This window comes from Trachemys scripta, chromosome 6 (genome assembly GCF_013100865.1).
Source record: "Trachemys scripta elegans isolate TJP31775 chromosome 6, CAS_Tse_1.0, whole genome shotgun sequence".
Lineage (NCBI taxonomy): Eukaryota > Metazoa > Chordata > Testudines > Emydidae > Trachemys > Trachemys scripta.
Window position 1 is genome coordinate 90,203,864 of NC_048303.1, and position 13,284 is coordinate 90,217,147.

General features: G+C 41.9%; 1 protein-coding gene across 8 annotated transcripts in view; it reads right to left on the reverse strand.

Annotated features, from left to right (window-relative positions):
• Window positions 1–5,947: 5,947 nt before the first annotated feature.
• The window catches only part of KANK1 (KN motif and ankyrin repeat domains 1), a 171,019-nt gene continuing 163,682 nt past the window's right edge, over window positions 5,948–13,284 (reverse strand). For all 8 annotated transcript variants that reach the window (XM_034774511.1, XM_034774512.1, XM_034774513.1 and 5 more), the window contains 4 exons: window positions 12,234–12,376; window positions 11,544–11,744; window positions 7,971–8,069; window positions 5,948–6,981 (listed from right to left, as the gene is read on the reverse strand). In XM_034774511.1, the coding sequence (XP_034630402.1) occupies window positions 6,919–6,981; window positions 7,971–8,069; window positions 11,544–11,744; window positions 12,234–12,376 (506 nt within the window). In that variant the 3' untranslated portion in view covers window positions 5,948–6,918. The remainder of the gene's footprint in view (window positions 6,982–7,970; window positions 8,070–11,543; window positions 11,745–12,233; window positions 12,377–13,284) is intronic.

Consider the following 13,284-nt stretch of genomic DNA (forward strand, 5'->3'; position numbering starts at 1 on the left):
TATATAAAAAATGATTTTCGTGGCTAGAGCTGTGACATGTATTAAATGTGCAAGGTGCCTGCTATAGAGTAAGATGCCCCAGAGTGGTTTGAGGGTGTTTACTGTGCATATCCAGGTTCTCAAGGGCTATGGAGAGCTGGTTCAGTACCTTCACAGCACAGTGTAATCTTTAGCGAAGTGTATTTTTTATATGATCCACTGGCTTTCAAAGTGCTGCCATGATAAATAAGCAAGAGGCAAACATATGATTACTAATTTCCTTATGGCAGGAAGCACAGCTAAATGGTTTCTGGCCACAGACCAAGGCTAAATAAAAATCATGTTCTCAGTAAAACAGAAAATAGAAAGTTGTCCCACGTCCAAATATTGTCTGGCAGTTCGTTGGCTTTCCACCAGACATAGTGCACAAATACCTGCTGTTAGGTCAAGGGAAATAGAAGACAAACCTGCAAACAACCTGATAAGACTGGCTTACAGGTGCCTCTTTACATGAAATCAGTAAGTTCCTAAATCCCAATTAAAATAAAAAAAATATTTACTATAGTAAAGCAAATGTCTCAGCACTTCTTTTTAAAGCAGGGAGTTTACAGCATCCTAGTTTTCTTCCAATTCCATCATATTGATTAGCCTAACATGCCCTTGGCAGTCTTAGCCAGTGTTATAAATCCCTCCTACCACACATCTTGCATCTGAAGAAGTGAGGTTCTTACCCACGAAAGCTTATGCTCCCAATACTTCTATTAGTCTTACAGGTGCCACAGGACCCTCTGTTGCCTACCACACAGAAGCCATAGGGGTGATAGGGTAGTTTAGATAGCATGTCTACACTGCAATTAAAAACCCATGGCTGGCCTATGCCAGCTGATTTAGGCTCATGGGGCTCAGGCTAAAAGGCTGTTTAATTGCAGTGTAGATGTTCAGGCTGCAGTCTGGGCTCAAGGACCTTGCGAGGTGGGAGGGTTCCAGAGCGCTAGCTGCAGCCGGAGCCCAGAAGTCAACACCAAAATTAAACAGCCCCTTAAGCTGTCAGCTGGTATGGGCCAGGCACAGGTGTCTAATTGCAGTGTGAACATACCCTAAAAGTCTATCCAGTCCCAGACTTCTTTGCCTGAATTGTTCTATTGCACACCCATCACAGTGGCATCTGAGCACCTTCCAGAGTTAAAGACTGTAGAAGGCAAAGCATGGCAGTAATGTTTCTGCTGTCTCCCACTGCTCCTGAAGGGAGTAAGTTTTGTGAGGATCAGGCTTTTATCCTGCTTTGTGTTTATATAATGGAGATATCCCATCTCCTAGAACTGGAAGGGACCTTGAAAGGTCATCAAGTCCAGCCCCCTGCTTTCACTAGCAGGACCAAGTACTGATTTTGCCCCAGATTCCCAAGTGGCCCCCTCAAGGATTGAACTCACAACCCTAGGTTTAGCAGGCCAATGCTCAAACCACTGAGCTATCCCTCCCCCGAGGTGATACTGGGTTCTGAATTGCTGTGTGGGAAATCAAGGTCAAAGAAGTGGGATTTGCATTTGGATCTGAAAGTGTTGGGGCTTGTGGTCTTTAAATTTGCTGTGGGAGTGAATTCCAGAACACCAGGCTTGCTGCCAAGAAAGCCCTATCTGTTGCATACACAAGCTTCACCCCTGTGGTGAACAGTTGTATTGTTCCTCAGAAGCAGAGCTGTTGAGGTCTGGAGGGTAAGCTGTTTCTTTAGATAACCTAGGCCCAGATCATGGAGATCCTTGAAAATGAAGACGGAGGGTGAAATCCAGACCTGATTGAAGTCGATGGCAAACTTCCACTGTCTTCAGTGAGGCCAAGATTTCATGCAGAGAGCCTGAGTACAGAGCCAGTGGCGAGCACTGCGTGATGTGCTCCTTGTGACCTCTATTGAGGCAGTTACAATGCTGCACTGTAAATCTGTTTTTCAAAGATTATGCTTCCAGAATAACGTCTATTGCGCTGAGATAATCCCAATGGAAGTGAGAAGCTTATGATGCAGTCCCAGTTATCATTGCACAGGAGGGACTGCGATTTCCTCAATTGTTGTAGGGGAGAGAGTATGCTTTTTGTAGTGACTGACATCTGCTGCCTAGGAGCCCAGTGTCAGTGAAGAGCCCAAGAGGATCCTTAGAGTTCAGATTAATTTGACATACATTCTCAGCTAGTGGACCTGTCGTGCCAGTGGCAGACTCTTCAAAGAGTTCTATTCTGCCTACAAGTAGAACCTCCAGCTTGTTGGATAGAACTTCAAGTATCTCTCCCCCTGAGGACAGGAAGGTAAGGGTGGCATTAGTGTGTGTTGTGACTGATAAATAGAGGGTGCTAATAAGAGCCAACTGTGATGGTTGTTTGTGTGGCATAGACACCTGTTCCCTGGGAACTAGAACTTAGACTAATTTCATACAGACAAAATCACCACTCAGCAGGGCTTTCAGTCACCACTAGGTTGGGTTAGATCAGAGCTATTGAGCTGGAGAGGAAAATATTCTTAATCCTGTTAGAAATAATAGTTATTACCAATCACTTGAGCCACCCAGAGCCTCTGCCTAGTTGACTTTTTTTTTTAAATGATTGAAGTGTTGGTGTTCACAAGTTACAAGTTTTAAAGTTCAGTTCCCCTTAAAACAATCACTTCTCCTGGAAGTAAATGGTGCAGAATTTTGGACCTTATACACAAGAGTCACTTAGGAATACAAGAACATAGGAATTACTCTACTACCTCAGATGCATGGTTCCACCTAATCTAGTATCCTGTCTCGAATAGTGGCCACCCCCACATGCTTCAAAGGAAGGTGCAAGAAATCCCACAGTATGCAGATGCAGGGAAATCTGCCCCTCTATCCCCAAGAAGGTCTCATTCTAATCCCTAATACTGTAGTTAGAGATCATTTTAGGCCCTGAAACAAAGTTTTACCTCCCTTCCAATACTCTGTTAGCACTAACTCTAACTCCTAAATCATTAGCTATTGTAGTACTGCAGTGATGATGGCACTTTAATTCACATCCATAAAACAGAGCCAATCTTAGTCTCTCCCCCAAGAAACTGGGGGACAGACAGCTGTTCCACCTAACAGGTAGTTTGAAATGTATGTGCAAGTAATTAGAAGAAAACAATGCAGAGTGTCATTTTTTTACTTTCCCCTTTGAGAAGTTCCCTGCCATCCATCTCATTTGTACAAAAACAAGAAGGAGAAAAAGACAGGGTAAAAATCATCTTGGGCTACATTTTGCTCTGTTACACCTCAGTAGATCTGGAGTAACTCCACTGATATAAGTGGAACAGAATCTACTCCCTCTGTATTTAATCAGATGGCATAACCCACATGTTTTTGTTTCCTGATCAACATCATGTCCTGCCAAAAATCACATGCAAGGGATGAAAATAACCAACCTTTCAGATGAAATGTTAAAAGCCTGCTATTCAAAATAATTACACAGTTATTAGGTACCTACAAATCAAGAGACAAAGTACAATTTAAGCAGATGGAATATTTTGTCCCAATCCTCTGTCTGGCCAAGTAAAGCACAAGATGAGTGTCTTCCAGAAAGCATTTAGTTCCTGTGGCTGTGCTGAAAGACTTTAATACATTACTTCTGTAGGTATCCTGGAAAGACAAAGAAACTCCACCTATAATTCAAATTGCTACAAGTATAGGACCTCTGCAACCTTGTTCAGGGTATGGCTTTCTGATCCACTTTCCTTGAGTAGTGGGTTAGGGGAATTGGAAAGCAAGTGGTGTGACCCTACGGGAGACTTCGTCCTTTGCTACAGTTCTAGTTACACTGAAACATACCTACTTATTGGGATCCTGTGCTGATCTTGGTTTCTGTACTTTTCCTTTTCCAAGGCTACAACCTTGAATGGCTGTCTAGATGTTGTGCACGTATCTACGTTCAGAGCATAAGTTTGTGAAGGGATCACATCAGTAGTTCATTTAGTCATGCAAAGGAAAGACTTAGCTGGTGTTCAAATGAACTCACTGGAGACCTGACTTCTCTGGAGATAAAGTCACCAGGCAAAAGAATGCAACTGACTTTTAAAAAAAAGTAGATGCTAGTCTTTGTCTAATCCTATGCGATGAATGTGAATAGGTAGGACATAAGAACACAGCTGGGTTTGGAGTAGCGTTTGGGCCTGAACCTTGAGCATTTCAGTCAGAGCAGAATGAGTGATACACAGTTTAAACTCACATGCAGGCTGTAATGTAACTAAATGACGTACATTTCAAATAAACCTGTAGTGAGAGCAAGAACATACATCTACACAGCTCCATAACCCTTTGGAAACTAGTTCCTCTTCGCCGCCTCCTCAGTTGGATATCACCCTGGCACTGGCTGATTTTCGGTGGCTTCTTTTTGTTCAGTGTGTGTGGGTGGAGGGGAAAGGGGGACCCACAAGGGTGTGACGTACTAAGAACAATCTAACCTCTGGAGGGTGGGACCTGTTTGGGATTTCTAAAAATAAGTCCCAACATACCTTCCCCAGGCATGGGCCCTTCCCTTAAAGTGGGAAGGAGCATAGTGCAGGCACCATAACAGCAGGAGTAAATCATTTTTGACATAGGACTCACACTGGCTTTATGCAATGAGACTAGCTGAAAGGAAAGAGGTGCGTTAAAAAGAGGGCCCTCTTTCAAGGCTCACAGGGAAAGCTGGGGGAAAAGTAAAGAACAGGCGCAGAGAAGAGGACAGGTACTTTGAAGGGGAAACTCAAGTATATTCCTTCTCACTGTCTTAACACATGTCTTGTCTCCAGAGTTAACTCTGGCTCTTATTTGGGTATTGCCTCTTACCCAGCTTCTGTCAACACACAAAACTGTCTCACCTGAGTTTGGTGATGCTTTCAACCCAGACTATCCGGGCCAGCTGGAGGTACAATCTAAACCCCGACTGCTGCGTTCTCAGGCCTGGTAACCTGCCCACTTTGCAGTGAGAGTGCAGGCTAAACTATCTGAGTGCTGATAGTCCAGTGCCTCCCCACTATTCTCTCCATGTGCCCAAAAGGACAGACAAGTTCTCCCACTATTCACTGGGAAAGAATCAGATTGTCTCAACTCACTACAGCACTAAGAACCATGGGATATGCTCCCGCAAGTGCTAATGACACACACAGGTGAGTGCAGCACCAGTGACGACACAGGAAATCGGGTAGGGCTTTGCAGTGTGGCTGCTCAGATACAGGATACTGACCACCTGGGAAAAGACACCTCTATAGGGTTAATCAGCTAGAGGATTTGCTGTTGAAGAATTTCAAACTCTTTCTTCATGCTCTAAGGAATGACTCATTCTAGCCATTATCCTGCCCTAGCAACGCCATTAAAAAAGCCTATAAGATTCCTTTATTAGTGATATTAGGCCGCATAGCCTTGACGTTAGCCAGCACACCTGGATTCTACTCTTGCTTTGCCATTGACTTGCTGCAAGTCACTTCATTGCTCTCTGTGCCCCAATTTCCCTGTCCATTAGAAAGGGATAAGGACATCTGTCCCACTCCGTGACGTGCCTTTTGATTCTCAGATAAAAGGCGCTGGCAACATCAGTGGTAAGGATTATTAATAATGACATTCAATTGAAAGACTAGCTGTAGTGAGCGCAAGAATATCAATAATAGTTTAAAACTTGTGAAACTAGATTTTCAATTGTAAGTTTCATGACAACAGCAATCTGAGACAAAATGATTCCATGTTACAGCCTCATCTCATGGAGATGGCCAGACAAGGACTTGTTTGCCTACTGAAACTCTTAAAACCTGTAGCTACCAAACACAACCTGATCAGGGCTATAGGAGATGAATGAGTGATGTCAGCTGACAATGTTAACAGTAACCCCCGAGTGCTGAACTACCCACTCACCCCAGCCTTGACCGGATCAATCCAGCATGCTTCACTACTGCAGTTGTAATTCACAGCAATTTGGATGATGGTAGATCACAACTAAAGCAGCAGAGGAGTATAACAGCATAATGAAATTTTATTTTGAAAATATGGCAAGAGTCTAAGGCACTTCAAACATTTAAATACATATGACTAAAGTGAATGTGACAAGGTAATAGCATTCCATAAATATGCACTGAGAACTACTTAATTCTGCTCGAGAGGAACATATAGCTGATACCTCTAATTTTATTCTCTGATAAACATTATGTATAGATCCTATGGACACTGACACATAGTTAATAAAAATATGGTAACAATACATGTAATTCTTCATATAGTTTTTAATTACTAGAGAATATAAAATGTTGAAAATACTGTGCGATTTAATTTTATAGATACAATTATCTTTAATATAAAAGTTATACAATACATCCAACTGGTGACAACTCATTTATTTAGCTAATTTCAGACCTGACAGAGAGCCCTTCTTCTATTTCTAAACCATCAACCCACCAGCCCAAGCTCCAAAGAGCTGATTACATAAGCAATTGCAATTTTTATAATTTTAAAATTAAAAAGAACTCAAAACCATATTGGAATGACATTTATGAAAATAATAATTGCCAATAGCTCCATGTACAGTAAATATAAATATTTTAGAGAACAATTAAAAAGTGCCCTGGAGACTATGACACTTGTCCAAAGAGGGGGAAAAACACTCATACCTGTGAAGATAGCTTAAAATTCCTAAACTGTACATAATGCAACGGAATAGACTCTACAGCAAAGAGAAACAGGATTTATACTGTATCCTGCAACGATGGATAGATGACAAAAGAATGGTTCTGGCTATGTTACTAGCAGACTACTATCTAACTGTATGCTTTCTTCAAGTTTATAGTCTTTTACCTTTAGCACTAGGTTCTGCTTTCAATTTGCTGGTGAGTTCAGGCACAAGACAATTACATTCAGTATCTGTCTCTGTAATACAGTAACAATTAGCAGCTTAGAGATGGCATTGAGATTTACAGATATTCGTGCATTACTAATCAAACATGGCTCTGCGGGTAGGACCAGGAGATGTCTTTCTGCTGAGCCTAGGTGTACTCTAGAAAGGAGAAAGGAAAGAACAGTTAGTTAACTGAATTCAGCTAATTAAATAAAGAGATTAAACAGACTGCACATGAACCACTGTCCCTTCAGTTTATGAAGGCAGCAATTAAAATTCAACCTTTATAGAACAGGTAATGTGTTTTGTTTCAGTCCAGGAGCTGCTGTGCTGGCTACATATAGCCTAGTGTCTGAAGCAGCACGGTATTATCGGTAGTAAAACATTTAGGAACTGTTTATCATGAAGACAAGTGCAGACTGTGAGAGTTGGTGGATATTTGCCAGTTTGCATAGGGTTGCAACAAAACTAGAGCTGACCTTGCTTTGATGACTTGCTCTGTAATAGGCATCGCAATTATGCAAAAGAAACTTTGTACATTGGCCAGTCTACGTGGATGTCTGATTTAACACAGACGATGAATTGTCCTCACCCAGAGAGAAAGGGGAGGAAGTATCCTCTTGCCAGGGTCCAGGCTGTCCTGGTCTGTACTGCACTATTCGCTTAAAGGTTGTTTTGTGGATAAACACAGATTGTCCTATCCTGTGCTGCCCATCAATACCTTTCAGAAGCTAAGTATTTACCAAACAAGAGATACTCACAAGCTATATGCATTTGTGCATGCAGTGATAGGTAGCATATTCACAGACAGATTACCTATATAGCACTGTTGAAATTCTTTGTACGCAGTGTTATTACAGCCATGTTGGTCCCAGGATATTAGAGAGAAAAGGTGGGTGAGGTAATATAAGTTGGTCCTCTAAAAGATATTACCTCACCAACCTCGTCTCTCTAAAAAGTTCTTTGGTTAAAGTATCAGAGGGGTAGCCGTGTTAGTCTGAATCTGTAAAAAGCAACAGACTAACTTTGGTTAAAGTATGGCCTCTCCAGACACTAACCACATGATTTTTTTCAATATTTAGTCTCAAGAACAGAGAGATACCACGTAAATTCAGTGTTCAACGACCAGGAACATTTAACATACTAACCGGTGACTGGGGTTTGGAAAAGTTTACATGAGCATAAAGAAGAACTGCTATGTCCTTGTGTCCAGCTTCCAGGGCTATCGAAAGTGCTGTGCTGCCATCCTTAAAGAATAAAAAAGAAAAAAAAATTATACTCCGGTGCATTATCAAGCCCCTTAAAAGCTCCTTCAGTCTACAGAGAGTAGAAGTTACTGTAATGAGGCCCTATTGCTCAAACAGCCAGGCTAATTTAGGGTCCTGTTTAATTTCCTTTATTATAATTAAGTGACAACAAGCCTTGTGCTTCTGTTTTATGAGGCAATCCAAGTGCCAGAGGCCTCATAATTTCTCTCAACAAGGGGACTGGATTATAGCTGAGAAAGAATGAGTGTGCCATTATCACAATAATGTTACAAGTAATTCTGTGTAAGACCAGTGATTTCAGGAGATTGGTCTGAATTTGCTTGAGAGAAATTGCATTGTTGGTGGGGAGGGGAAGAAAAGTGAAGGGAGGGATAAAAGTTAATCAGATACAATGAGAATTAGCTGTGTTATAACTCCCATTAAGAGTAAGAGCAGCTGCATTCCTAATTCCAAGTGCACCTGGCTGAGAGTCTACCCACGAATATTGTCCTTTACAGATATTATTTTCTTGTGTCAGAAGATATTTTATTTATTTCAGAATCATAGGGGAACTTAAGATTGTACCTCATTTATGTGTATGTTTGTGTTTACCTGCTTTAACCTTGCAAATAAATCTCTTATTTCTTTTTCCTAGTTAATAAACTGTTAATTAGTTTATAATAGGCTTGGATACAAGTGTTGTCTTTAGTGAGAGATGTAGGGTGCACTTGACCTGGGTAAGTGGTTGGTCCTTTGGGACTGGCACTAACCTGAATATTGTTGTGATTTTGGTGTAAGGGACCAGCTATCACAGAGGCAGGCTTGCCCGGGTGGCAAGATAGATTGGCATCCCCAAGGCTGCCTATTAAGGTTGTTATAGTGCTGGAGGTGTTCACACTTGTTACTTGGTTGGTGAAATCTAAGGATAGAACTCACAACCCGTTTGAGGGTTGTGCCCTGGTTCTTGACAGTCTGCCCTGAGGGTGGCATCCATAGTCGTGAGCCATTCCAGACAGCGTGACAGTTGAGTCAGCGTGACTTATCTCTGACCCCCTCCTGCACAGCACACAAGTTAGTCAAGAGAGAGGCTCTCCCTGCCCTGATTCTCCCTTCTGTGCAGCTACCGTTTGCTTCCCCTCCTGAGGCTGAGCTCCTGTGACGGATGCAGGCATCACTCAGCCATAGCACCTGCTGACCAGTGATTTTTAGCTCACAAGGCATGAGGGGATTTGCCAATAACAGCCCTTATATCACCAGAACTCACTAGTGTGCTGCCAGCCTCTTCTCCCCTTGTCCACCCAAGTTTCCACTACAACACCAGTGTTACAACTGGCATCACAGTGAAATGTTTGGGAGGAGCAGGCTTGTTAACTATTGCTGGGGCATTTGGTATTAGAGCAGTCAAGACCAATCTAAAGGAAGCTGCAGCCTTGATCTCTGCATGAGCCACTTTTAAGTGAAATGCTTCCTTATCAGGTGGTGATGAGTGATTAACATGTTTAATTCTACTGAATGGGCAGGGGGTGGGGTGGTCAACCACTAGGATATTCGTGCTGAGCAAGGAATACTGGTACATTTGTGGTGTACACAGATTTGTCCTGGAAAAGCAGGAAGCATTCAGCAAAGTTCCTGAATCATTAGCAAGATGGCACAAATCAATAGCACAGAGCTCATTTCCATAATGGCAGCTGGAAACCAAATTCTTCATCATTAAAGGGGACCAGCAGAAATATAATCCTTCCTTAAAAATGCCAAAGTACCCTTCATTGCAAGCAAGGTACTTGCCCATATCAAAGAACTGGAGGTAATTTAATCTCAACAGATCTACAACTGAATGGCTTGTGTAAGTGACAGCACCCTAGTACCGAAGTCAGGGCTGGTGCCATGCCATCACCTAGATTTTAGGCACCACCAAGGTGAGTGATAGAATGTTGACAGGCTGCTCAAAATTAGCACCTGTTTCCGGTGGCCCTAGACTGCTTTAAGAAGGGATCTGTTACACCAATGTAACCTCACTCAGATGTCTATGGGTATGTCTATACAGGAATATAAGCCTTTATGGAATGGCTATAGCTGGCCCGGGTCAGCTGACTCGGGCTCAGGTGGTGGGGCTAAAAATTGCTGTGTAGATGTTTGGACTTGGGCTTGAGCCTGAGATCTGGGACCCTCCACCCTCGCAGGGTCCCATAGCTCAGGCTTCCAGCCAGAGCCTGAACATCTACACAGCAATTTTTCAGCTTCAGAGCCCAACCCCCATGAGCTGGAGTGAGCAGACTCGGGCCAGCCATGGTTTTTTTATCTCAATGTAGACATGCCCTATGAGGCCAGCTGTTGTACACCACTCAGTAAAACCAGCTGAGCTTCCTGACTAAGGTGGATGTACTGAAAGTGTTATAACTGTTGTACAGGGAAGTTAAACCCCCAAATTAAAAAAAAAGCCAGACTTTGTGTAAGGACTGAAAGTGAATATTGGGTGACAGTAATAGCTAGAATCCAAACATACCCCGGAACAATACTGTCACCAAGAACACAACCATAATACTCAGTCAAGACATTCTCAAGTTTTAAAGGATATATTGATCAAATCCTCTATCTCAGGGGTTCTCAGACTTTTGTAATGGTGACCCCTTTCACACAGTAAGCCTAAGAGTGTGACCCCTCTTATACATTAAAAACAAGAACTTTTTGATATATTTAACACCATTATAAATGCTGGAGGCAAAGTGGGGTTTGGGGGTGGAGGCTGATAGCTCGCGACCCCACATGTAATAACCTCATGACCCCCTGAGGGGTCCCGACCCCCAGTTTGAGAACACCTGTTCTATCTACTCACACAGGATGCAGTGATCTTTTCTAACCAAGAAATATACAAGCATATCATTCTCGGTTGAGCACACACATTGCCGCAACAATGAACAAATGTGCAATGTTGTTCAGTGGTTGGAGATGGCAAACTGACACTTACAAACTCACGGCATCACTGCTTTGGGCAAGAGAAGAACTTATGAAGAATAGTCAGTATTTTGATTATTTGTCATGATCATAGAGAGGCACTGAAGGAGGACTATTAAGTCATAGAAGAAGGTAATATATGGAAAATTAGGTTTTGGATTTTTTTTTTAAAAGGATTTCTCACCACAAGTCTTTAAATCATTCAGTAAAAAAATGAGGTTTGAGTACTAAGGCCAATTCCCGCCCTCAAACTTGTATGCGTGAAGTTAAGCATCTAGGTTTAGGCACCTTAATAAGAGTGACCTGATTTTTGGAAGTGCTCAGAAAATCACGTATTTAAAAGAAAAATAATCACAGCATGCACTATGACTAAGAAGATGATTCTGGCATTTCTACTTTAGGTTGTCAGCCATAAATTTCATGTAAGTAGATCTTTGAATCTCTCCATTCAGTCAAAAATAAATCAACATTCCAAAAGTTATCTCGTGGAAAGGTAGAGCAGTGTCTGGAAAGGTAACTCACATTGTCCTGCAGGGTGCCATTACATCCGGATTGAGCCAGCAAGAGCTTCACTATCTCTACATGTCCATGTTCACTAGCACACATCAAAGCAGTAGAGCCCTCATCATCCTGGATATTGACATCTGCACCACAGGCCAGCAGAGCTTTAACCATGTCTATCCGTCCATGACTTACTGCCAGCATCAGAGCAGTTTGGCCGGCCTGCAAGGAAAATCATAGCTAAAGTAACAACCAACCAAGCACATGCACACACTCACTACCATCTGCAACTGCTGAAAGAAGTCAAAACTATCACAAGAGAAGATTTGCTTTAGGAGAAAAGTTGGGGGTAACAATATCTCACAAAGTATAATGAACTAAGAGTTCTACAGAGTTTACAAACTTCTCCCGAAATTCAGTTTTGTTTTTCCACACAGTGCCCCCCAAAATTGAAAGAGGGATAGTTGAGGCACTTGAAAAAGAAAAATCTTATTTAAAGCTCAAATATTTTTCCACGGCTCCATTTTGTAAACAGGAACCAAAACCATACACACAGATGTCAAGAGGCAGTGACTGGCTGCATACAGTCAGTGCAAACTCTGAACTAATGGAAAGTCACACATCTGCTCTGTAGTTGCAATAAAGGCAACTTTATATTCAATTTATAAAGCAAAACAGCTTTGAATGGTATCTGAGTGTGACAGTACTGACCTGACTGGCTTTAGCATTCACGTCCCCACAGCCGAAGAGTTCTTCCACTATTCGCATGTCTTTCTCAGCCTCCACAGCTGCAAGAGCAGCCAGCATGATGGGGGTATAGCCAGCCTTGTTCTGATGATTTACGTTACAAACATCTGCAGAGGAATGAGATAGTTTCTTTGGAAAGCAGGAATTGTACTAATGAACTGAATAAATTGCTATTAGAACAGCCTATTGAATCTGCAGTAGTCGTTCACATAATGAAAGCAATTCAAAGGAAAGCTGAGGAAAAAAGGGTGCTCTTGAACCAAAGAAAGAAAATAATTCTTCTTCATTACATGTATGATATATGTGCCACAGAAAGGACACAAAGCAATTTATTTGTCACTGTTGAGGCACAGTTAAATTTAAAAAAATGATTGGAAATTTTACAAGAATATTACAGACAATAGCAGCCTTGGGTTGGAATTTGGGGCAGGCCATCTGGGTGAGCCTTTTAATTACATTTAGGGAATCCTCATTCCAAAAATGAAATAGTTGGTGATTTTGGCCAATGAAATTCAAGACCAAAAGTTTCCCCCACAGCACATTTTCTTTTAGCTACTTATATTGGTGCTAACCATTTTAACGATTTGCACAAGCTACTCTGACCTGTTTTGGAGCTTTAGAAAAGGCTTTCCAGTTAAAAAGTTTCAAGCTCTAACAACTACTTGTCTGGGAATAAATACAGTAAGTCCTCTGAGGAAGTGTCGGGAACTAATAGAGCTGTTCTTTTTGTTCCAACCTAATACACCAGTCTGTTTTCTATTCCTAAAATTCTTGAGTTCAGTGGGACTAGTACTTATTTACCATCCAGTAGCTTTTGAATGTGTTCATATTTTAATGATCATTTGGAGGGCAAGAGGGGATTTATATAAGATTTCTGTAAGAGGCTTGAAGTTTCAGCTCCACTGCAGATTTACCTCTGGAAAAAAAATTCACAGCAACATCTTCATGTTTCTCCCTGTTTTTCAGACAAAAATGGCATTTGCAAAAGCGATGAGGGAAGAAAAAGCAGGCTGGG